This window comes from Ahaetulla prasina, chromosome 3 (assembly GCF_028640845.1).
Source record: "Ahaetulla prasina isolate Xishuangbanna chromosome 3, ASM2864084v1, whole genome shotgun sequence".
Lineage (NCBI taxonomy): Eukaryota > Metazoa > Chordata > Lepidosauria > Squamata > Colubridae > Ahaetulla > Ahaetulla prasina.
The window spans coordinates 51,456,856-51,481,368 of record NC_080541.1 but is presented as its reverse complement, the minus strand read 5'-3'; the positions used below and the strand labels follow the sequence as shown (position 1 = coordinate 51,481,368).

The 24,513-nt window shown below is 34.2% G+C and overlaps 1 protein-coding gene across 1 annotated transcript in view; it reads right to left on the bottom strand.

Moving 5' to 3' along the window:
- PRKDC (protein kinase, DNA-activated, catalytic subunit) overlaps positions 1 to 24,513 on the bottom strand; it is a 91,118-nt gene that overhangs the window by 58,351 nt on the left and 8,254 nt on the right. The window contains exons 7-32 of the mRNA XM_058177661.1: positions 22,195 to 22,294; positions 20,944 to 20,999; positions 20,818 to 20,848; positions 20,299 to 20,456; positions 19,581 to 19,727; positions 17,586 to 17,750; positions 17,242 to 17,410; positions 15,514 to 15,563; positions 14,065 to 14,202; positions 13,195 to 13,347; positions 12,900 to 13,015; positions 12,430 to 12,589; positions 10,567 to 10,653; positions 10,185 to 10,304; positions 9,286 to 9,445; positions 8,863 to 8,969; positions 8,014 to 8,104; positions 7,679 to 7,842; positions 6,837 to 6,989; positions 5,642 to 5,749; positions 4,951 to 5,177; positions 4,338 to 4,432; positions 3,396 to 3,495; positions 2,401 to 2,531; positions 1,603 to 1,857; positions 867 to 1,096 (exon numbers count right to left, since the gene is read on the bottom strand). Of these exons, the coding sequence (XP_058033644.1) occupies positions 867 to 1,096; positions 1,603 to 1,857; positions 2,401 to 2,531; positions 3,396 to 3,495; positions 4,338 to 4,432; positions 4,951 to 5,177; positions 5,642 to 5,749; positions 6,837 to 6,989; positions 7,679 to 7,842; positions 8,014 to 8,104; positions 8,863 to 8,969; positions 9,286 to 9,445; positions 10,185 to 10,304; positions 10,567 to 10,653; positions 12,430 to 12,589; positions 12,900 to 13,015; positions 13,195 to 13,347; positions 14,065 to 14,202; positions 15,514 to 15,563; positions 17,242 to 17,410; positions 17,586 to 17,750; positions 19,581 to 19,727; positions 20,299 to 20,456; positions 20,818 to 20,848; positions 20,944 to 20,999; positions 22,195 to 22,294 (3,471 nt within the window). The remainder of the gene's footprint in view (positions 1 to 866; positions 1,097 to 1,602; positions 1,858 to 2,400; positions 2,532 to 3,395; positions 3,496 to 4,337; positions 4,433 to 4,950; positions 5,178 to 5,641; positions 5,750 to 6,836; positions 6,990 to 7,678; positions 7,843 to 8,013; positions 8,105 to 8,862; positions 8,970 to 9,285; positions 9,446 to 10,184; positions 10,305 to 10,566; positions 10,654 to 12,429; positions 12,590 to 12,899; positions 13,016 to 13,194; positions 13,348 to 14,064; positions 14,203 to 15,513; positions 15,564 to 17,241; positions 17,411 to 17,585; positions 17,751 to 19,580; positions 19,728 to 20,298; positions 20,457 to 20,817; positions 20,849 to 20,943; positions 21,000 to 22,194; positions 22,295 to 24,513) is intronic.

Here is a 24,513-nt window from a genome sequence, read left to right as displayed (position 1 = left end):
TGGCTTTGTATTAAACAACATGGAGCTGTTTAATCAGTATATTAATTCAGATCATTTGGTACAGTGTCGTAAAAATTGCAAAAGGCATTTAACTAATTTGTCAGAAGGCAGAAAACAAAGGCAATATTGGATATAAAGACATTTTTAAAATTACACAATTCTCTTTCAGTATTTTAACTCCACCTAACCTATGTCACAAATGTATCTTAAACCTATCTTATATGCCAACTGTGCCACTCTTAGGAAATCTTACTCACTCATGTCTTGGCTACCTTTCATCTAGATTACTGCAATATGTTCTGTATGAGGCTTTAAGCCGTATATGCAGTCTAAGATACAGCACTACAGATAGTTATGGGTACACCTCAATATCATACAGGTAGTTATGGTACATCTTGAGACACCATGCAACATCACTATTTTACAAACTACATTCCATTACTTAAGTATCATCTAGTAGAACCCAGGAGACATGCCTTCTCTATCATCAGGTCCACCCTGTGGAATAACAGTACCAGTAGATCTGCATGTCTTGGCCCTCCCTGCCTTTTATAAGGCCTTTAAGACTTTTTTTTCTCCAGCATTGGGGCACATGGTCTTGTGATCTATATTGTTTATTACTGTTGAATCGCCTTTGGAATACTGTCTTATATGTCTTATAATTTTTATTGTGTTACTGCTTTGATTATACATCACTGTTAGTCATGTTGAGCTTATATAACTTGACTAAACAAAATAAATCACAATTTCTAAAAAATAATTTGCCCCAAAGTCAGAAAATAGTGGGCCCATGTATGCATTTCTTACGTCCCTTTAAGTGTGGTAGTTCATAGCAAACTTGCTTGAACCAATGAAGCCAAACCTACCTTCCAGAAATGTTGCTGGTGAGTCTCCAAAATCATGCTGCCAAAAACCATAATCCGAACTATAATTGTACATTTGCTATAATTGTATTCTTCTCTTTCTTGTGGACTCAACAATGTATCACCCTTGGATGCACTGCTAAAACATTGTTCTGCACCAGATATATTGTACAAGGCAATTTTACCAAGGAAGAACTCCAGTGATTTTAAAAATGAAGACCCTGTGTTTCTAGCTTTAAACAAATATTTAAAAAAAAATGTTAAAAATACAGCCATCACAATTTTTACTCCAGAATTAAAAAGAACTTCCAAAAATCATTTTTACCAACATACTGTATATTATTTTTAAAAAGTAGGCCTTTGTGATGGCCAGCACCAAATAATGATCTTATTAGGAAGAAAATATACAATTGTAAAGTTCTTTGATTTTAAGACTGAAATACTTTTTGGCAAAGTAAAGCATATAAAGAAGAGTAAGATCTTCTATAATGCAAATCCACCTCAGTGCAAGACTCCCCATTGGCACTTGCCAATCGGTCTGGTGGAACAGTGTTAGGGGTTAGGACTCTGGACTTTCTGTATATTGGTCAAAAGATTATAAACATAATATAATATAAGCAATTAAACAGGAATTTCAAAATGAATCATTTTCACAGTAAATTCACTTGTAGTTATGTAATTTCTTCTAATGGATTTGGGATGATAATCATAGTGCAAACTGATTAGGTCATCTACCTACCTAAGATCTCATTTGGTTTTATCATTCCCTGTTCAATAAAGGTGTTGTAACAGTCTAAGGCAGCTAGAAGCATATCCATCCATTGTACAACAGCTCGCAAACTAAAGTGCCCTTGCAACTCATAGAGGGTTGGATGAGATAAGATTCCAGAGACATTTTCACCCTCACATCCTCCTCCTTCAAATTTCTTTATGAGAAAATAGATTCCTTCTTTCCGGAGAACATTACCCAACCATGAAGATGGAGATGGGTTTCCTATTAAAGAAGCAAACAAATTAAAGACTATGGATAAATTTGTTGCAATTCAATTCCAAGCTTACATTAAAAAAAAATATTATAAAAACTATTTCTGAAAATGGATCCATTTTTAAATAAATCCTGATTGATAGATAAATTGACAAAGAATATTCTCTGCTACCCTTAGAAAGTCTATAAAATGAATAAAGCTAATTATTCTAAGGATTTGATTTTGGGGGGTTGATAATACAATTTTTAAATAATTATAGAAAACAGTAGTAATATTTTTATAGTACTTTGATTTGGCAAAAGCCAATTTATTGAACTATTGAACATGTCCTATCAATATAAATAAAATGTAAGTAACCTAATGGTATGCAGAGCATAACATTACAATCAGGCCACAGACTTTCAAAATGTATTTATGTGAGGAAAGTAAAATAAATTGCTAAGCTTCCAAAAGGGGCATTTTTCGAAAGGATTTTCCAATTTGCAACATAGTGCAAAGGTCAGTATATCATGCTAGAAATAGACTATTTACACATGTTGTAATATACATACCTGGCAATAACGGAACAAATTCAAATAACAGTTCCATGACTTTGTGCCGGCACTCAGTTTGGGGTTGTCCACACTGTCTTAAAAGCCACATGACAACATCCTCTAAACAAATAGATCTTGATGGAAATCCCCTACAGGAATGAATTAAAACATAAGTCTATAATTGTCAAGCAGTTGTCTGCTCTCCTTTTGCATTTATATATAAATAGGTTTCAAATGCTCTACCAAAAAGAGAGTCAACAGATTCATATGCATTAGAACTTTAAACCGTAGTCAGATTTTTGCCATGCCTTGTATTTTAATCTCCAATACTAAATATTATATTTAACGTTAAAATATTAATAGCTTGACTGCAAAATAAATTAATAATTAGTAACTTTCTTTATTCCCCCATACTACATTGGATCAAACAGAGTTTCATCTTTTATATTTGTGACAGAATTGCACTATGCTGCATGTAGCAAATATGTAGCTTGGATGTATTTAAACTAGATACATTCAATCTGTATACAAAAGTCTGGATACAGAGGTTTATCCAGGTCAATTAAACTGGATGCCCACCTTATCTGCAAGTAAATTTAGGGAACAAATTCGGAGTTTATAGAACGCTGAAATATATTGTTAGATTATAACAGTGTTTCCTCAGAAAAAAAATCATTGAAACTATTAACTAAGGGCCTCTGGTGGCTCAACAGACTAATGCAGTCTGTTATTAACACAGCTGCTTGCAATTACTGCAAGTTCAAGTCCCACCAGGCCCAAGGTTGACTCAGCCTTCCATCCTTTATAAGGTAGGTAAAATGAGGACCCAGATTGTTGGGGGCAATAAAAAGTTGACTTTGTATATAATATACAAATGGATGAGACTATTGCTTAACACAATGTAAGCCGTCCTGAGTCTTCGGAGAAGGGCGGGATATAAATTCAAATAATAATTTAAAAAAAGTGCTATGTAATGATGTTCCATCTGAATTGATAAAGTAATTAACACTAACCGAGGCAATCTCCGAGTGCTTTTTTTGTTCAAAGTAGATGCTTTATGCTTAATGATACGCTTGAGGTGATCAATAACATCACAGCATTGCTGAATTGTACCTATTTTCAAATCAAGAAAAAGTAATATTGTGATTGCTTCCAAGTAAAATTTTGAACAGATATGACCCTTAATTGGTTTTGCAATGATAAAATACACATTATTTAAATTACTCTCTAGCTTTGTTGATACTCTATAAGGACTGTTAAATATTTTTTTATTCTCTGCTAAGCCAGGAACCTTTAAAGATTTCTGAGAATAAGACAAAAAACTATAGATAATATCTCTTCTGTGTGCTTTGTCAGACAAGGTAATCTAAAATCTGATAGTGAACACATTTCCGGTTGAAAATTGGATTCAGTCTATGTTTAATCAACAAAGTTGTAAAATCCAACCTAATTTTTAATAGATATAATTTTTCCCCATTTTGGAGAATAGAAAATCCTGAACATGCCTCACTTAGTTTGATTGTAATTAAATTATTACATAGTAAAAGGGCTACGTACTCAGATCTGGATCTCAGAATGCATCAAGGGCTATGTTTCTTGGATTTACTGTTAGTTGATTAATCATGATTAATTATTTATTTTGAGAATGCTTATATTTTTAGAATTGTAATAAATAAATAAATAACTAAAATGTAATACTTAAAAAGAACATAATACTGAAATAACATAAAATATGAACCATACATAAAAGTATTTCAAGCCTATTTTTTAAAATAAGCATTTTCCCAAAATTATCTGTCACCACATTTCTATAAAATAATTTTATAGAAACATTCTAACTGCTCAAAACAGAAACATTTCATTAGAAAACTATTAAAATATTTAGGTCTGAAGTTTTTAAAGAATTCTGAAACAACCAAATGTAAACCTAATCCAACAAAAGCTGTCAATATCACCTAAAGACTTCTCATCTCCATGTGTCAAGGCCAGACTTTCCAGATATACAACCAATGCTTCAAAAACAAACTGGTCCACTAGAGCATTCTCTTCTCTATGAAACGAAGGGGAAACAAATTAAACTTATTAGGTGAGAACTATTTACAGCTAATGCAGTGTAAAAATCGGTAACTTGATTGTCTCAGATGGTTCAAAAATGTTTAGAACAGAGGCAAATAATAACAATTTGATCTCTTCTGGAATAAACATGAATTTTTAACTGGATTCTACTAAACATGAACAGACACCACAGCTCTGACACTCAATGCCAATATGCCAAACAATCCAGATTTTAATAGCTATGAACACAGCAAAACTGGTGCAAAAATTAATACAGGGAAGTGTTTCATTTATTTATTTGATTTTGAATTCAAATCTATTGCACCCAATATCACAAAAGGTTGTGGCAATGTTTATCCTTATCAGATTTACAACTACTGAATAGTAGCAACTTTTAATAGTATTTTAGTAACAACTTTTAATAGTATTTTAAAGCACATTTGATAGAAACAGCACAAATATTTGTACATCACTGTATTGCTTGATTCAGCTATTAATTTATTCACTGCTCACCTAAACTCTCGGTAAATGTTGTTGAAAGCAAGGGCAGCTCCTAGCCGTTTGAAAGCATTAGGATGCAGAGCAAGGCTGTACAGCCTCTTAAAAAGAGATTTGGTGTTCACTGGACTTTTCTCTTGCTGCTGCGGAGTGGTTTGCTTAATGGACCATTTCAGAAATTCATGGACACACTGACCACAAAAGTCTCTCAAAGTACTGTCTACAGGATCCACTATCCCATCCTGAAACAGAGAACAAGCCAGATTCACCGTGTTTCAGAATTATTCAATTTATGCAACACAAAATGAAATAGGAAGTAATTTATATATGGCATTTTTAGGCTATCCAAATAATTACAAATAGCAACAACAGCAAAAATTGGCTATTTAACCTTTTCAATTAAAGTGCTCCAAGTCAAAATTTTGGCTTAATAATAGGGGATTTTTTTAAAATACAAAAAAAGGATTCTCTAGTTGGTTAAAATCAACAATCAATTTTAAATCCTATAAAAATAAATATAAAAACACAAAATAAACACAGCAGCATGAGACTCATATTACTATGGTCGAAAATAAAACAATAGTAGTTGGACAAATTGTCAACCACTGTATAAAAAATTGAAAATTGAGAAAACCTTAAAACTTGGATTGGTAACTTACAATTTGACAGAAATCTTTATAATTTATCTTACTCAACAATTACCTACCAAAATTGCTTCCAGTAGCGTCACAGTGTCTTGGCTTTCAAACTTTTTATTGTTTGTGAACCAATGAATTAATTCCATTACTAAAGTGCCATAGAGTTGTCTTGTAACCTAAAAAAAATGAAAGATTGGTTTATTCTGCATTTTAGATTTATAATTATACTGTAGAAAATTTCTCACAAAATGATCCCAATGTTCATCAGACCTTTTAGAAACACATACTCACAACTTGATTTCGTACAGCTTGAACTCTTTATTATATTTTATTAAATATTAAGTGCTATGTAATGATTTGTATTAGTTCTCTTTTGTACTGATCATTGAAACATATATATATATATATTGGCATGTATGGGCCTCTGTGGCTCAGACTGCTAATGCAGGCTGTTATTAACAGCAGCTGCCTGCAATTACTGCAGGTTCTAGTCCCACCAGGCCCAAGGTTGACTCAGCCTTCCATCCTTTATAAGGTAGGTAAAATGAGGACCCAGATTGTTGGGGGCAATAAGTTGACTTTGTATATAAATATACAAATAGAATGAAAACTATTGCTAATATAGTGTAAGCCGCCCTGAGTCTTCGGAGAAGGGCGGGATATAAATGCAAATAAAATAAAATAAAAAAAAATAAAAAAAAATGTATGCTTAAATTCAGAAAACATGTCTGAAGTACAAATGCTTGGAGAGAACAGGAAGGCATTCACAAATTCATTTCAAAAATGTGAACAGTTAAAAAAAGACTAGGGAGAGATTATTTGCTTAACATGGTTTTCTCAAATTTTTTCTAATATATTTTTTATTTCCTTCCTAGAATTTTTCCCAGAAGTGCAGGATCTGTTCTTTGTAGGAGAGGGGATGTTAATCAACTGAGACTTGATCCATTGTTTAAATCAGGAATTGACTGACCAAACTGGCTCTCATTTTCTTAATAGGCATTTAATAGTCCATTATTAAATTAGTTCAGAAACACTTAGTTAACCTATATATTTACAGGATTGATTACTAGTTTTTTTATTTTTAAACTATTTTCCTCCTCAATGGCTCCCATGATGTAACAGACAAAAAAGTAAGTTTTCCTGTGGGAGAGGCAATAAGACCAAAGATGAAATTCAATATCATTGGAAATCCTCTCATGAAGTGTTTTTTTTTAATATCAAGAACCAATTTCACTTTGAAGCAGTAAAATGAAATTTACTTGCCTGGTCCACATCACAAGCAAGTCGAAGCAGTACAGGAAACATACGTTTATACAAATGAAACATTGGTGGGGAATTCTCGTGTCCTTCAGGTATTTGAGAAGCTTTTCCCAGCATGAACATAACGATGCTATGCAACAGCTCACAAGCTGCAACCTGAAAAATGTGAGTACTGATCAGCTACTAGATTGGATTGTTCCAAATTAACTTATCATTATGAATCATTCAGCAAGTTCTATTTGATAAAAATACAATTTAATGTGAAAGAATGTTATGTTACAACTCTAAATCTTTAATTTTCCTTTAAAACATACAAGCAATATATAGACAGGGATTAATGTTTCACCAAATAATTAACATCTTTATTCTGTAATAGAAAGCTGGGGTGAGTAATGCTTACACTGTTGAACATGTACAGGAGAGAATAAAGTTCTACTTTCTATTTGCCATGGAATTCACTGGAGCATTCTGAACCAGTTTCTGTCAGCCCAACCTATCCCAGAGCTGCTACTGTAAGCATAAAAGTAAGGCAGATTTCTATGTATATCATCTTGAAGTCTCTGAGAAAAGGCTGGATATAAATGCAATAGCAGTAGCACCTAGACTTACATACTGCTTCATAGTGCTTTACAGTACTTTCTAAGCGGTTTACAGAGTCAGTATATTGCCCCTAATAATCAATAAGTAAATAATGTCACTGTATTCAAAGATCTTCAGAGTTTATACTTTTGGAATATTTATTTGTATCGTTCATATCTTGATTATTTTAATGATGAACCATAGCCCCAATCCAGAAAAAAATAGTTCAACAGAAAAGAATATAACAAAAACATTCAGCCTAATACCTTAGTTTGTCTGTCGCTGGCACAAAGAGCCAATTCAGTGACCCGAGGCAAGAATAAATCCAAGTATATAACAGGCTTCATATCAGCAAATGGAACTGCAAAATTCAGATGCTTCTCTACATCCCAGGATACAAATTTCTTCATCTTTTCCTCTACAGAAGCAGCTAGCACATTTAGAAAAGAATGTCTGATTAAAAATCTGAGAACTGGCTTATCCACAGATGGGCTAATACTTGAGTATGTACAATATATACCTCTGGGCAGCTTTCAAACAGTTAAAACCAATATAAAAGTGCAAAACCATTGCAACAATTTAAAACAAGAAAAATTACTACCTGTAATTAAATGCCGATTGATTTGTCCTCCCAAAGTTCCAAGAAGTCGTACAACTCTAGCTCTTACTGCTTCTAAAGATGGGTCTTCCTCCTAAACCATAACAACAATATAATGAGAACATGAACAGCTTAAAAGGTTTAAAACAACCCCAACTGCACTATTCTGGTGTAAGATCAGGCAACAGAGACACAAATTGGGAACACCTGCCAGGAGATGATTACGGTAATAGAGGCATAAATAACCAAGGCATAAATATATCAATGCTGCAACAGTTAGTATTCTGTGTCAGAAACCCCTGAATCATACAAATATTCCTGGAACACCTTAAATTTATATATCAAATTTAAAAAGTTTTCAGCAGAAATGGCTTTATAAAATTGACTTTGGCCTGCAGATAACACATGTGTAAAGTGTTTTTTGAAAAAGACACTCTCTTCTAATTTTATAAATCTTCAATATTTCATAACCAAACTTTGTCAGAAAGTTCTTTAATTTTGTAAATTTTTAAACCTTTTAAGAACATGCCATCTTTTGATTTTGGTAGAATGGAATATTTATTGATTCTGGATGTTGCAAGATCATACCAGCAGGTACAGTTTTATTTGTATGAGATTTTAGCCTACCTAAGGATAACGTATTCTGTAATAAACCATGCAGTGTTTTTATTACTACCAATGGAATCTAATGTGAGACACTGTTTACTGAGAAATTCTAAACTTTAATACGTAAATTCCATTCAAGAGTTATTTACATAATAAATAAAATCAACTTTAAATGAAATAATAAAACCATCTATCACTTTCCAAATGAAAATCTAATATTTAAGAAAGGGAGGATTTTTTTTTTACCAATTCAAGATTCTTTGATTTTTTGAGATGCTGAATAACTACTTTGGTCATTCCTTTCTGGATGGCTTTGGAAAGTTTCTTCACTTCCAAATTATTCTGAGATTCACCTATTTTAAAAAAATTAATATGCAAGCAATAAAATAAATCTTAAAACAAGATCTGTATTTATGGTTTTTCAATAAACTAATTTAAACTCAAAGCCTCCCAAATGCAGCAGAAATGATACATACAACCTCCATCAATGCTATTATAAGCAGTCACTAAGTAGTCTTATAGAAAATCAGGAAGTTGAATTGCAGCCCTTTATACCTCAGACGTTACTCACTCCAAGACTATTCAGTAATACATGAATGATGCTAAAATATCTTCATATTCCTAGATTTACTGCTGTAAAAAAATAGGGTGCAAATTTATTATTTTTACCTGCTGATGCAGAAGTTTTCAAATAACCATCAAGGCAAGGCACAATGTCTTTGTAATAAGGCTGAATAGTGTATCTGGGAATGTGGCTTGACCAGTCCTCCAGTGCATCCAATGCCAAATCAGCCATTGGAGTATAGCTAAGACCCAGTTTAAAAGCATTCTGTAGGTTGTGCATAATGACAAGGAGATATAAGAAGTTTGGAGATATAAAACATCCACATTGTCCTGAAGTTATCTTTGACCACACAATGGACTATTTTAGAACCCTCTTGAGTTGGAAGTGACCTTGGAAGTCTTCTAGTCCAACCCCCTTGCTTAGGCAGGAAACCCCACATCACTTCAGACAAATGGTTAAGTAATCTCTTCTTAAAAACTTCCAGTGTTGGAGCATTTACAACTTCTGGAGGCAAGTTGTTCCACTGATTAATTGTTCTGTCAGGAAATTTAGTTCTAAGTTGCTTCTCTCCTTGCTTAGTTTTCACCCATTGCTTCTTGTTTTACCCTCAGGTGCTTTGGAGAATAGTTTGACTCCCTCTTCTTTGTGGCAACCCCTGAGATATCGGAATACTGCTATCACGTCACCTCTAGTTCTTCTTTTCATAAGACTAGACATATCCATTTCTTAACTATTGCTATAAATATTTAAAACGTTAAGGTTGTTAAAGAGACTTGCTCCTGGAATAAGGTAGTTAAACCATAAAATCAAATAGACGTGATAAAACTACAACATCACATGTAACAGACATACGAATTTATCATTCACATTTTGAACTTTCTCACGGCTTTACTCACTAAGTATTATTGAAGTATCATGAAAAAATAAAGGAAATGAAGGAAAGAATACCAACAAAATTACAAAACTAAAATTTTTGCATTATTTGATCACCACATTAACCCACCTGTAAAGCAGGAATGTATGCTTTGATATCAAGCATAATGATGTTATATGGAAGAGAAAGCACAAAAGTCAGACAGGATGCCAATAATTCATCTTTGTACTGCTTCATTTTTGCAGTTACCTGAGGTAAGAAATTTTTTAATGCAAATAACATAGATGTTACCTGAACAAATGAATAAATGTAAAAAATTCACTGTACTTCAAAAAAAGCAACAATATTCTTTTAAAATAAGCCCACAAAAGTGTCCTTTTAACTAAAATCAACAGGTCACCATTTAAAGTAAGAAAAAAATATAAATGAAAAGATGATAAAAGTTAGAATTGTTTGCCTTTTTCATCTTTGCAAATGCTACTAGCACAGTTCAAAGAATAATATAAATAACCTCTTTTCCAAATTTGGAAAATAATGCAAAACAGGAACTCTTCTCTGGATCTTCAGGACATTTTTTCATACTCTCTGGACTGACACCCTGGCAAAAGACAAAACAGGATTAACTGTACAGGTTTTATTAATCTTGTGTTTTATGTTTTAAAAGAACCTTTTAGATAATGTAAAAATGTTAGGCAATTCCATGTACCAAACAAAATCAAGTGTCAAAAATCAGTGCAATATCCTTATATATCATTTCCTTTGAAGACTGTTTGGAAGTTGGAATTGGTTTAGAATACAATTAAAATTGTTTTTAAAATTTTGCTAATTTTTAAATGAATTGCCATGGCCAATTATTTCTTTCTGTGCATAACTCAAATACTAATGCCCTAAGAAAACGTATAGCAAGTATATCAAAAGTCCCATTTGCTCGCATATATGGTGGTACTTTCAAGTCTCTGAAAAACATATAAGACTGAGACTGAGCAGGGCTTCAGTGAAAGGTAAGGTCTTCTCAATTTTGATCTTTTTCTATAAGGGAACATTTGTCAATTTCAGCAGGCTTAAATTTTAAATTAAATTTCTTTCTTTTTTTAAAAGTTTAAGCTATAAGTTTTTCAGGCTGAGAAACATGTTGTAAGTAGTAAACCTGTACTACAAGGCTTGCCCACAATAGCTACCTCAAGGACTTTCACATCTCAATGAAAAATACTGCTATATGTTTAAGCCTGCCACTGGGTAAAAGAATTTTAATATGACACATTGACATGTACAGCTCCTTTTCTGCCGCTTTATCTATTTATTTATTTAACAGAGTTTATAGACAGTTCAAATCACAGTCAACTCTGAGCAGTGTACAATCATCTTTGTTACTTGGATAATGTTTAAATAAGATGCAATCAACAAATCAAGGCCAGAAAATCACAATATAAGATCCTGGGAACAGTTGAAATCTATCTCCCAATTAAAACATTTCTAATAATCACTCAGCATTTAGCAACTACAATGCAGTAACATGATGGCAATAAACAGTAATAAAAAAAATATTTTCTGACCAATGCCTATATTTACAACAAAAATTCATGAGCCTGGCAGCAAAAGTTTTTAGCATGAAACTGGTTAAGGTTTGGTCAGTTGAAATACCAGTTAATCAACTAATTATTAAGCTTATTAGCTTGAGGTTAGCACTTTTTAAAGAAGCTATGGAGAAAAGCAGCTCAGGAAGAACCTTCTTGTTCACTTACAATCTTTTTACTTAATGACCAAGACCTTGGAATGAAATGTTGTTACAAGGAGGCTATAATGCTATGTTTTAAATTTATTGCTTTGTGATATAATAAAATTCTCCAGAAAATAAAAATAACGGAATATGCTATTGAAAACTATTTATTTATTTATACCCCAGCTTTATTGTTTTTATAAATAACTTAAGGCAGTGAACATATCCAACACCTTCCTCCTCCTGTTTTCCCCTGGAATATTATAAAAATCCATACTTCTCATTTGTATGCAAATATTTGTAAAAATCCAGTTGAGAAATTATGCATCAATCATCAGAATTGCTCCTAATCTCCATCAGCCTGAACCATGACCAACTCTGAATTGTTTACAATTCACTTCAAACTTTTGATTAATGTCAAATTCTGATTAAGCAAAAACCTACAATTGTAATTAATGTGATAAAGAAATAATATGAACCATAGGTTCAGTGGCAGAACTTGGGAGTAGAAAAATGGCTCAATACTACCTTTCCCTTATAAAAATGAAGTAATCACAATTATATCTAAAATATGACGGTGTGAACAGATCAATACAACTTCAATGATCCTTTGAAAAAACCCCACCCAAATGATCATTCCTGCAATGGCTTACTCACCGCAAAATATTTAGTTTTCTTTGCAATTTTCATCGCAATGGAAAGCAGTTTATAAAATCCACTAATAAAAGGTAAATGTGTTGCCTGTATAATCAGTTCATAACCAAATGAATAAATCCATGGTTCAAAATATTTAATATGCTTGTCTGGAAGGATATCTCTGCAAAAATTTGGAAATAAGAAGAAAAACAAGTGGACTAGAAAGTCAGATGAGCAATCTGATAAATTGGTCAATTGAGCAATCTGACCAATGATCAATTAAAGCAATTTTCAATAATCCCCCACCTAGGATGTCCCAATCAACCAAAGAGTCAAACAGAACTCTCTCTACTACTTTAAAAAATCCTAAATAAGTAAATGGTACATTTGTGAAGCTTTGCTAGGATATGGTTTTTTAGTAAGAATATTAAAAACACAATATGTAAAATGATGCCTCTTGCACATATGCTGCTTTTTTAGTTCTATTATACCTGCAAAATTCCACTAAGTTAATGAAGGCAGAATAGTCGTTAGGCTTAGATGGCTGAAGGTTTGCAGCTGGATCAGAGGTAGGAATGGTCAGATGGGCATCCCCTTCCAGTCCATCCTGAGAAAAAAGTTTCAGAAGCAGTTTTGGAACTGATTTTCAAGTTTGCCACTATAAAATTCTTGCAAACTGCTCAAATAAGAACAAAAACCCAATAAGAGACCTTGAAAACAATAATATGAGGAAAAAAGACTGAATAATTCTATATTAATATTTATTTCTAAAAAAGTAAATCCTACCTTCTCTTCGTTAATGTTCTGTTTCTGAACTGTAAGATCCAGTTTATCAATTATTTTTATGACAGATTTAATGAGTTCATCATATAACAGACGATTTAGAGACTGTAGTGGTGAATTTTCAGTTAAACAGACTTCGTCTGCCAAAGCGATATCCTTCAATAGAGAAGGAAAGAAAGAAAACTCTGCTATTGCACATTATATTGGGTTTTTGCCAATTTATCAAAAAAAATTAGATATTTTAAAATAAGTGATAGAAGAAATGATATTCAGCCGGTTTGGACCAGTTCGGATGAATTGGTAGTGGAAATCGCGGGTGGCCACCCACCTGGGCACTATGCTGTCCTATTTAGCCACATTTTTGAGGCTGGCCACATGTGTGGAAGGTGCACGCACGAGGAAAGCACATGCCTGGAAGGCCGGGTGCATGTGCAGAAGGTAGATGCGTGAAGCGAGCATGGCGAACCGGTGGTAATATCTGAAACCTACCTCTGAGTGATATGTATATAGAAATCCCAAACACAGGAGCGCTACAACTCTTTTTTGGTTAAATATATTTATGGCATTGTATTTCATGTTTGTTTACAACAAGAAAGATTTAACTGCCTATACCACATCTACAAAAGCATTGGCGAGGCCATTTTGTTCATGGCCAGCTAGTTTGATCAACATCTATAAGAGACCTCAGAAATATTGAACTGGACATGGGGAAAAAGAACACTTTGAACAACTATAATCTCTTATAAGGAAGGTGACAGAAAGAAAGTGTGCCAAGAGACATAACTATTTATAGTTTTTTCCAGGAGAAACTGTATCATGAATCGTAACAATGTATTAATTATTATTCTTAACCTTGGTAAAAAAATTTTTTACCTTCATTGTATCACAGCTAAGTAAGGTTCTGAAGAGATCCAGGTAATCCTTATATGTAGGCACTTTCCATTTCCCAGTCCTTACTTCTCCAGATGAATTTGAGTCTTCTGATTTGGAAATATTCTTCCCAAAAAAATCCTGAAAGACATTGCAATGTTGAAGTAACTATAAATAAAATTATGTAGTTTTCAATACTTAATCTAAGACTCCATGACAACACCATGAGTTCAAGGTGTTGGTTATCACCTTTAAAGCGCTCCATGGCTTGGGACCGGGATATTTACGGGACCGCCTACTGCCACCAATAGCCTCCCATCGACCTGTGCGCTCTCACAGGGAGGGCCTCCTTAGGGTGCCGTCAGCCAAACAATGTCGGCTGGCGGCTCCCAGGGGAAGAGCATTCTCGGTGGGGGCACCTGCCCTGTGGAATGAACTACCTGTGGGGCTACGCATACTCCCTGACCTCCGGACCTTTAAGCGCAAGCTCAAGACTTTCTTATTTCATCGAGCAGGGCTGGCCTAATGGGAATTTTAATGGGGTTTTATAGGGTTTTTATAATTTTTATTTTATTATTTTTAACTTTTTAGCCAAATTGAATTAGATTTTTAGTGATATATTGTTTTAATTATTGTGTTACTGTTTTATTCTGCCTGTACACCGCCCTGAGTCTTCGGAGAAGGGCGGTATAAAAATTTAAATAATAAATAAATAAATAAATAAATAAAATAAATAAGCAAGAACATTTTGCCAAGACATACTGAAATATTCTTCAAAATGCCTTCATCTCAGGAAAAAAATAACTGGTACAATACAAATTAACTGAAAAGTGCTGAATGGTTCCTTATAAATCTGCTGGGATTCCTATTTATGTTTCTTGCAATAGAAATCAAGAGGTTTGCATTAACATATAGGCAAGTGAAAATTAAAAATGGATATAAATAGTCCTCGAGTTATGTTCATTTGTTCAGTGATACTTGTGCCTAGTCCCCAGAGTTATGGCCACTGCAGTACCCCCATGGTCACAGGATCAACATTTGGGGATTTGCAGCCTGTCCGGACTTACAACTATAGGCGTGCTTCTACTCCCTTATTCACCTATCTCCAGCTCTTTCTTTGCCCCTTTGGCCGCCCTATATAGTGGCACTCCTCAGTGGCAGTATTGGGCTGAACTACATTAAAAAATTAAGGGGGTCTCTTCTGAGCCTCTTACCCCACCCATTATCCAGCTGTGGACTATGTTTTCTCTTATCAGATTATTCCTAGGAAGCATCTCTGGAACCAGTCTCCCAAAGTCATTCCCCCATACCAGTACACCACATTCTAAATTTTCTGGTAAGGGAGAACATTGTTGAAATTCATAACTGAATAATTGCCCCTAAATTGCAAATAAGTGCTTTTTCCAATTCTGTAGATACACATTTAATTCCACAAAACCCCAGTAAACTTACCATTGAAAAGACCAGTGGTTTTGAACAGATTCTGATTAAACCCTGATGCACTGAAAATGAAGACAGTTTTAATTTAGTATTTCAAAATACTAGCAATAGCACTTAGACTTAAATACTGCTTTACAGTGCTTTATAGCCCTAAGTGGTTTACAGAGTCAACATACTGCCCCCAACAATCTGGGCCCTCATTTTACTGACCTGGGAAGGATGGAAGTCAACTTTGAGCCTGGTGAGCTTTGAACTGCCAGATTGCAATTCAAAGGCACTCAGCAGAAGTGCCTTTGCACTTCGGCTCATACTGCTAATGTCCTAATGCAACAAAAATTCTATGTTCCCATTACAGAGGGAAGACGGGTATTGTAACTATCAATCTGCTGTACTTCTCTGGGGCCTAAATGTGAACCCAATTTTATGACAGACTTTTGCAACAGATAGTCTTTGACTTACGACTACAATTGGGACCTGAATTTCGATGGCTAAGCAATGCGGTCATTAAGTAAATGTAAGCCAGTTGCCAAATGCCCAAATTGCAATCATGTGATCATGGGAGTGGTGCAAGAATAGTAACTTCAAGGATGGAATGCAAGCCATTTTGTCAAGGCTATAATAACTTTGAGCTGTTATTAAATCAATGGTCATAAGTTGAAGACTACCTGTACTCACAATTAAGTTTTACAATGACAACTTTGCACTAGCCACTAAACTCAAAGAAAATGAAAAAACTTCTAAAAACTCTCTTCTTTTCACTTTGACAACTATGAATCTTAAAATGGTGTCTTAAAATGGTGCAGTTGTTAACTGAACAAGATTTACAGCATCTTTTACCATATTAAACTAGCCATTACCGTTATTTTTCTAAGACCTTTTGCATGGCAACCTATGCAGTGTATTTTCTTGATTTGTCAAGACTATCAAACTTCATTATTTGTTCACTAATCAACTGCTAGTTTCTGACTGTATCAATCATCCTATTTATAGGCAAGAAGTCTTTCCCCTTATTTCCAGATCATAAGAAAATAAAAGGTTAAAAAGGTGATTTCTGATCCAGTATCTTGCTGGTAATAAATCTTTTCCTCCCATCCAGAATCCAGTCTAAGCAAAACTAAACTAAGATGGAAACATGGAACCTCTTTATCTTTTAGCACTTAAAAACAGGGAAAATACCTGAGTCAAAAGAAAACTATAACAAAGTAGCATTAGAAACTGTAATTGGTACAAAACTCTAAGCTAAGATTTTAAAATTACAGTTTGCTGCGTAAGCCGTAGTGTTCATATATAATGTTTAAGTTTACTCAATGGGTTCATACATTTTGTTAAGCTTAAATCAAACTTCATTATGATATAAGGAAGCCTTTTTGTTACAGGAATGAGGAAAAGAAAAAAAATAGTGAAAATTAATAGTATTTAAGTCATGATTGTCAGGGAGGAATTTTAAAAAATAATTGAAAGTCAGAAAAGTAATGTCCTCCAAAATGGTGAAGAGTATGATGGAGTTCAGGAAAACTGTTTCAGAAATCCAAATCCAAATTGAAGGGTTGTATTAGAAGATGCAAATTTTTAATGTAACAATATATTCTAATTGCTGCAAAAGTTAAATAGCAATTATCAGGAAATGCTTAAGCTTACTATCACTACTGCTTCCTTAAATTTATAATGTTATTCAAATCTAAATTCACACTGAAGTCAAAGGAGCAATACACGTTTGTTTGTACACTATAGAATACTCACCAACAGTGCTCATGAAACTCCACAGTACCGGGCCTTTTGCTGCCAAAGCTAAAAATACTTTCACAATAGACCTACAACATACTGTTTGCATCCTGGCACTATATTGTGGGAAGCTATCTATTTGAACTATCATAAGACGTTCCAGAACTGGGGTGTATATCTCAGGAATCTAGAAGAAGAGCAAAAAGAGATATCAGAAAAAGCAGTTGCCTGTTTTCTAAAATTTCTAAAATCTGTTGTTGTATTTTTCAACCAAAAGAAAAAAATATATCAGCATCTTCATCAAAGGAGGTCCATACAACATACAAATAGCCTCACAAATTAGGTTTAAACTGCTTACTTACAGTGTCCAAGTGGAATATAACACTTGCAATGGATTGAAGAAAGCTTGGGAGCTGATACACATGGTCATCAATTGTTTCTGCCTCAGTTAGATACATTTGCTTACAGCGCTGAAGGAGTTCCACATACATGAAGTCAACATCCTTTGGATTGATAACTTTACAAGGCTTTAAATGGGAAGAAATGCAAAAATTATTATATAGGGTTAAGGTTAGGAATATGCAAAATTCATCTATTAGGGAATGGACAATTCTGGATTATTTTACACTTCTTATGGACCGTGTCAAAATTTCTTTAGAAATTACTAAGTCATTCATTAATGTATATTGCTCAAAAGTCATTTAACATGATCTGACTTCTTTGGAATGTTCTATTCAGTATTCAGAAGAAGTAATTTGATATAGAAAATCCAGAGAGATGTATAAAATGGTCTCCAAGACAGTTTGTTTAAAACATCTTCTATCTATCAAATAGAGGTAGTCCTCGGCTTACAACAGTTTTGTTTAGTGACCATTTGAAGTTACCACAGCATTGAAAAGAGCAACTTATAACCATTTTTCACTTATGACCATTGTGGCATTCCCATGGTCATGTGATCATAATTCAGATGCTTGGCAACTGACTCATATTTTTGATAGTGTTCCAGGGTCATGGAATAATTTTTATGACTTTCTGACAAGCAAAGTCAATGAGGAAGACAGATTAACGCAACAACTTATAACTGCAGTGATTCATCTAACAATGTAGAAAGAAAGGCAAAATTCACTTAACAAATGTCTCACTTAGCAGCAAAAATTCTGGGCTCAGTCGTGATTTAAAGTCTAGGACTACCTGTATGGAGTTCTTCTCCAGCACTCTGATAATGCATTAAATATTTAGTAATATTGATGCACAAATTTGAAGATTAACGCAAAAGAACTTAAATGGGATATAACATAATATCTAAAGAATACCACTTTTTCTGTCAACTTTCTGCATAATCAAAACCTTTAATATAATCTTGGATTTATAGTACATTTGTTTGAATTTCAACCTCCAGTTGCATGAGTGGAATAAATTCCCAACTGCATAGGACTATAAGAATCAACAGCATCCTGAACTATTCAAAAAGTTCTTTTTTAGTAAGTTTCTTAAAACCAGGGAGATTTTTAAATAGAAAAAACTGATCAGCCTATAGGCCATATCAACATACAGGTTCAAACACATAGTACCAATAAAATTCTAAACAAACAATTTAAAATGAGAATAGGGTAAAATACAATAGCTATAAAATGCAATCATTTAATACATAAATATGCAAAATAGAATAAAATGACATACAAAATCCTAAACCAGTTAAAAAACTATAGTTTGGAACAGAAGGCATCTGCATCTTCTACACAAAATAAAATACTAATTAAAAGCCTTCATGACTATACATTTCTTATTTAATAGCTCTAACTATAAAAGAGCATGGTCAAAATGTATTTAGTAATTTTATTTTTGTGTACATAGGAAACTAAATTTAAAGAAAAGGGGGAAATTCTTAGTTAAAAATCCCCTTCTATATTTGCAATGTTCCTAAAGTCACATCAAGCAGAATTTTACTTGTAGTACAGCATAGGAATTAACAAGATTTCTATATGGGATGAAGAAATCTTTGGTTTGAATATTAAAGAAGGTGTTAAATTATTGAAAATGATTGTACTTGTCTTGCTGAAGATGGAAGTCACTTCTTTTTATATTTTTCTTTCATTCTTTTTAATATATTTTCCCCTTTTTGCCTTCTCTCCCTCCCCTTTTTTCATTTTCTCTTTGCATTTTTAACCTTTTTAATATGTTTCTTAGTATATATTGGGTTTTTAATCTTTCTATTTCAAAATTTCATTAAAACATTATAAACAATTAACAAAATTTCTACAGAACATGATCTGCCAGATATGTAAAATAAAACCTTATTCCCATTGTAGCATTGCATTACTTCAGAATACCTTTATATCATGAAGAAAACTACATACCGCTGCAAACAGTCCATAACCACGAATAGCAATGGACAGTTCTTTGTTGCTGGCATCCATATTTCTGATGATACCATAAAATTCTTCCATAAAGAACTGTAACTTGCTCTTATGCATTTCAACATCTTTGGCAACCATTGCTGAAACCTTAAAATCATAAATAAAATTAGTAATTTTATCATTTGATAAATATTCACAGCCTTACATTTATCTATTATTAACATTGCTAATTGTTTTCCAAAATTATGTAATAAAATGCTAACACATTTGAAGGAACAAGAGGCAATGATCTATTGATATTAAAAGTAGCATAATAAAACTTTTAAGAGGCCTACAATCCTGCAGGCCCTGAAATCAGATATCGTTTAAGAGATGAAAGGAAGATCTGCTTTTAAAAATGCGAATAAACTCTGGATAATCTCTCCATGCCTTCATGAATCTCTGAGATCCTCACAACTCTGAATCCAGTCTAATATTAATGGACATAAAAGGGAAGAAAAGAGATAAAATATGGTTGCCCCAGGTAGATTTTGAAAATTTTTGAATTCACTGATCTAAAGCCATTCCGTTCTTCTTGAAAAATATATGCCAGGCTAGAGCTAGTATGCATAATTCATTTCTTATTAGTTACAACATGAGGCAATCTTCTATGTAGACTGTTTCACTATAGTATTTATATTCTAGGAATTCTGCCAGATAACAGCTGTATTTTTTGTACCTGTTTAAGAAATGAATCCAACGCAGAATGACCAGCTTTCTTGACTTCTGCATTTTGATGGCCACACCATTTGGACATCGTTTGAAACAAGGAGACGTAATTGTCTAAAAGACAAGTGCTGAACTGAACAGCATGCTTACTGAATAAATGTAGACCAGCTGTAAAATAAACATTTTAATTTGCATTGACCATTTTGTTTCAATTATATCCAAAATATTTTTGTAGTAGATTTTAACAGTTTTGAATGATTACTTGTTTATAAAACTACTTTTGACGAAATTGTTCAATTGTTATTTATTTTGTTATTTTTTTAAATATTTCCTGGGGGGGGGACACCCATATGATACATCTATGTCTTTTCTAAATGGAAGGCACATGTCAACCTAAGATAAACTGTGATTATATTGGATGATAATGGGAGATGAAATTAAAATATATCTAAAGAACACAAGCACAATATGTTATCACAGAAACGATTTTGTCATCACAGAACTATTTCATAAGAAAATAAATTCTTACCAAGAGGCACTGCATATCTTTCTAAATGAATCTGCAATTTCAAAGGGTTCAGAATAAGAATAATTTATCAAATTAACATGTCAGAATTTTCTTTTAAGAAGAAGTTAGAAGAGACACTATATATACCTTTGGACTTATTGCCTTCAATGCAAAATCAAAGATCTCTTTTGATGTTCGGGGATCTGTAGATAGACAAACAATATAAACACAGTAATGACAGAGTTGTGTGAATTTAATCCTTTTCTCACATGTCATAAAAGTCAGAACTTTATTTCAACATATTGCTTTGATTCAACAAGGACTTCCTAACAAACTAAGCCAAACTAATCCACCATGTTTAGTTAGCATACAGGTAAGGCCTTAATTGGGATCAGAATTTCCATTGCTAAGCAATATGGTCAGAAAGTGCAACATCATGTAACTGCATCGCTTAGCAGCGGAAATCCTGGCATTCTCTATTGCCATTGATAACCAAATCCCACCAATCATTAGACAAGACCCACTCCAATCCAAGGCATTCCCATTTTGGTCCATTCTACTTTTGCAATTGTAGGAAACAGAAAATCTCAATAAAGATGCACCATAAAGCCTAGAAAATTATTAGAATGAACTGTAGAGAACAATTGGAAGTTTTAATTTTTATCACTTTGTTCTACTTTACTCTTGCATATCCTAATTTTATAAAACCTTCAGAGAAGAAATCCAAACACTATGAAATATCTGCTAATCTGCTTTAAGATCCTAACAGAATTACTTGAAAAGGGCCTAAAAATGCAGATTTTAATAATTAAAAGTAATTTTAGAAAAAGGAGAAAAGCAAAATATACACCTACATTATAACAGATTAAATAAAGGGAATTAAGGCTATTCCAATAAAACAAATTAACAAAATCAAAGAAGTCACAAAATCACCTTTGATGATTCTAAATACTTGTAGGCTCCTTTTATACATGAATTAATCTAGGAAAGTATCCATAAGCTTGTTTTATACCAATGCTTCTCAAATTGATAAATCAGTTTTAGTATCAAATGAAGCAAGAAAGTAATTCATAGAAAGTTTCCACAGTTTATAAACTGTCAGCAAGGCTTTTCATTTTAAATATGTGTGCAAATTATTCAATACTGAGATTTTTTTTAAACCACAAATTTGGCCATTTTTACTTTACTGAAAGTGGTCTGATCTTAAAGCAAATTATTCCAAACAGTGAAATAAGATTTAAATCAGATGGCTTGGGGCATGAACTTTCCAACCTCGACAATGTTTCCATGTCTCCACCTTTAAGAGATTTAGCCTTTTTGATGAAACACAATTTTATACAGGAAGAGAATTGTATGCCTTTTTGTTATTGGGTTATTTTAGTAAAATAAAGATTATACCTTCATCCATGGATTTGGTAAAGTTATACATAAGTGCAGTCAGTCCTTTCAGACACCCTGCTACAATAGGGAACTTAGGTTCCCTTGTTGCAGAGGTCATCTGAAAATGAGAAAATAAATGATTGCATTAAAAAAACAGAGATCTGAAGTAACAATAATAATAAACATCAACATTTTAGCAATACATTTATTGTCAGATTATGGAATAAATGTGGTACTTCTGATGTATAACAGGGTACCAAAGAATCATTTCATTACTGTTATTTCAGATAAAATGAATAATCCAGAAAATGTTAACACATAAATAACCAATAAATCATACAGAGTTGTGACAGCACTAACCAAGTTCTTATCAACTGTCTTTAAAGTTATTTGGCAATTCTGTCAAATTGACACTATTTATAGATATTAATAAATAAACTTCTATTATAAATGAATAACTGATACTAAAAGATAGGTTTGTAAAATCTGCTTTTGTTAGAAGTAAGCTAATTTCTACAGCAATAAGAGATATCTTCATCACTCTGGTATATTGCATATATAGGTCATTTGTTTTATTTTACAGTTTTAAAAAGTTTAGAATGCATACAAGTTTTAATTACACGTGTAAGAACAATACCATGTAAGCAACAGAAAAATGTCCATAAATATAAATTATAAGTTGTAAGTAAATAAAGGATAAACTTCACCTGACTCCCAGCTTACATATAATTTCTAATACATTTACAAAAATATTTAGCATCCTTTTTCATCTATTTCTGTTTTAATATCAGTCATGCAAATTATTTTTGCCCTTCATTATACAGAAAAATTTAATCTAATGCAATATACAGATTTCCGAATTCTCATTAAATATTTTTAAAAATATTAAATGTGTTTATTAAACATAGCAAATATCTCACTAACTCAATTTGCATTACCTCAGGGATGAAATGCTACCGGATCGGACGAGTAGGTAGCGGAGATTGGTTCCGGTTCGCCAATCCGGTAGCAATCGCTGGCTGGCCACGCCCCTGAACCAGTTCACGGCCCGCAGTCCAGCCTTCGCAAGCTGGACACCAGAACACCGGGAAGGCAGCTCGCGACCTGTTCACCCTTAGGTCATGGGCCGGGGTCCATTCCCCGAGGCCCCGGAGCCACCGCCTGCCCCAACCGGGTCAGGGAATGCACCATTCCCCAACTCCAGCCTTTCCCTGGAGCCGCCGCCCACTCTTCCTTCGCCCACTTGTTGCCCACTCGCCACCTGTTCGCCCTTCACCTTTGGTCAGGGCCCAGGGATACCTCATTCCCCTGAGACCCCAGAGCCACCCCCTGCTCGTCGCCTGCCTCAACCGGGTCGGGGAATGCACCATTCCCCAACACCAGCCTTGTCCCGGAGCCGCTGCCTGCTTTTCCTTCGCCACGCAGCATATACTTACTTTCTTCCAGCGGCTGGCTGCCAGGAAAGGCAAGCATCCAAAAGTTACTGGAGTCCCTCTCCTTGAATATGCCGCCGCCACTGCTGCTTGTTCCATGCACCAGCTGCGCAAGCGCACACCGTTTATTTTTATTTATCAGCAGCAGGTTGGCTGTGCGCTTGCGCAGCCGGCGCATAGAACAAGGCAGCATATTCAAGGAGAGCAATTCCGGTAACTTTTGGACACTTGCCTTTCCTGGCAGCCAGCCGCTGGAGGAAAGTAAGTATATGCCGCACGGCTCCGGGACAAGGCTGGTGTCAGGGAATGGTGCATTCCCCGACCCGGTTGAGAAAGCAGCGAGCAGGGGGCAACTCCGGGGCCTCAGGGAATGGGGCGTCCCTGGGCCCTGGCCCCTGACCAAAGGCAAAGGGTGAGCAGGTGGTGAGTGGGCGGCAGCTCTGGAGAAAGGACGGAGTTGGGGAATGGTGCATTCCCTGACCCCGTTGAGGCAGGTGGCGGCTCCAGGGCCTAGATGAAGGGAGAACAGGTGGCGAGGGAAAGGGAAAAGGCAGAATAGAAATTCCCCCCCCCTACTGGGTTCTGTGGGCGTGGCTTGGTGGGGGGGTTGTGACTGAGTGGGCATGGCTGTGAGTGACATTGAGTTGGCCACACCCACTCAGTCACAGGACACACCTACCCACCAAGCCACACCCACAGAATAGGTAGCAAAAAAATTTAGATTTCACCCCTGCATTACCTATAAGTCTCACTTCTGCCAATTGCTGTTTATTTATTTCTCAAAATTTATATATATCTCAAAAGCACACATGGAAAAATATCTATTCAATTTGATACAATGAACTGGAATAGCCCATTAAAACCTGTATCGTATTACAAACAGTAATATATGAGGTATTAAGAT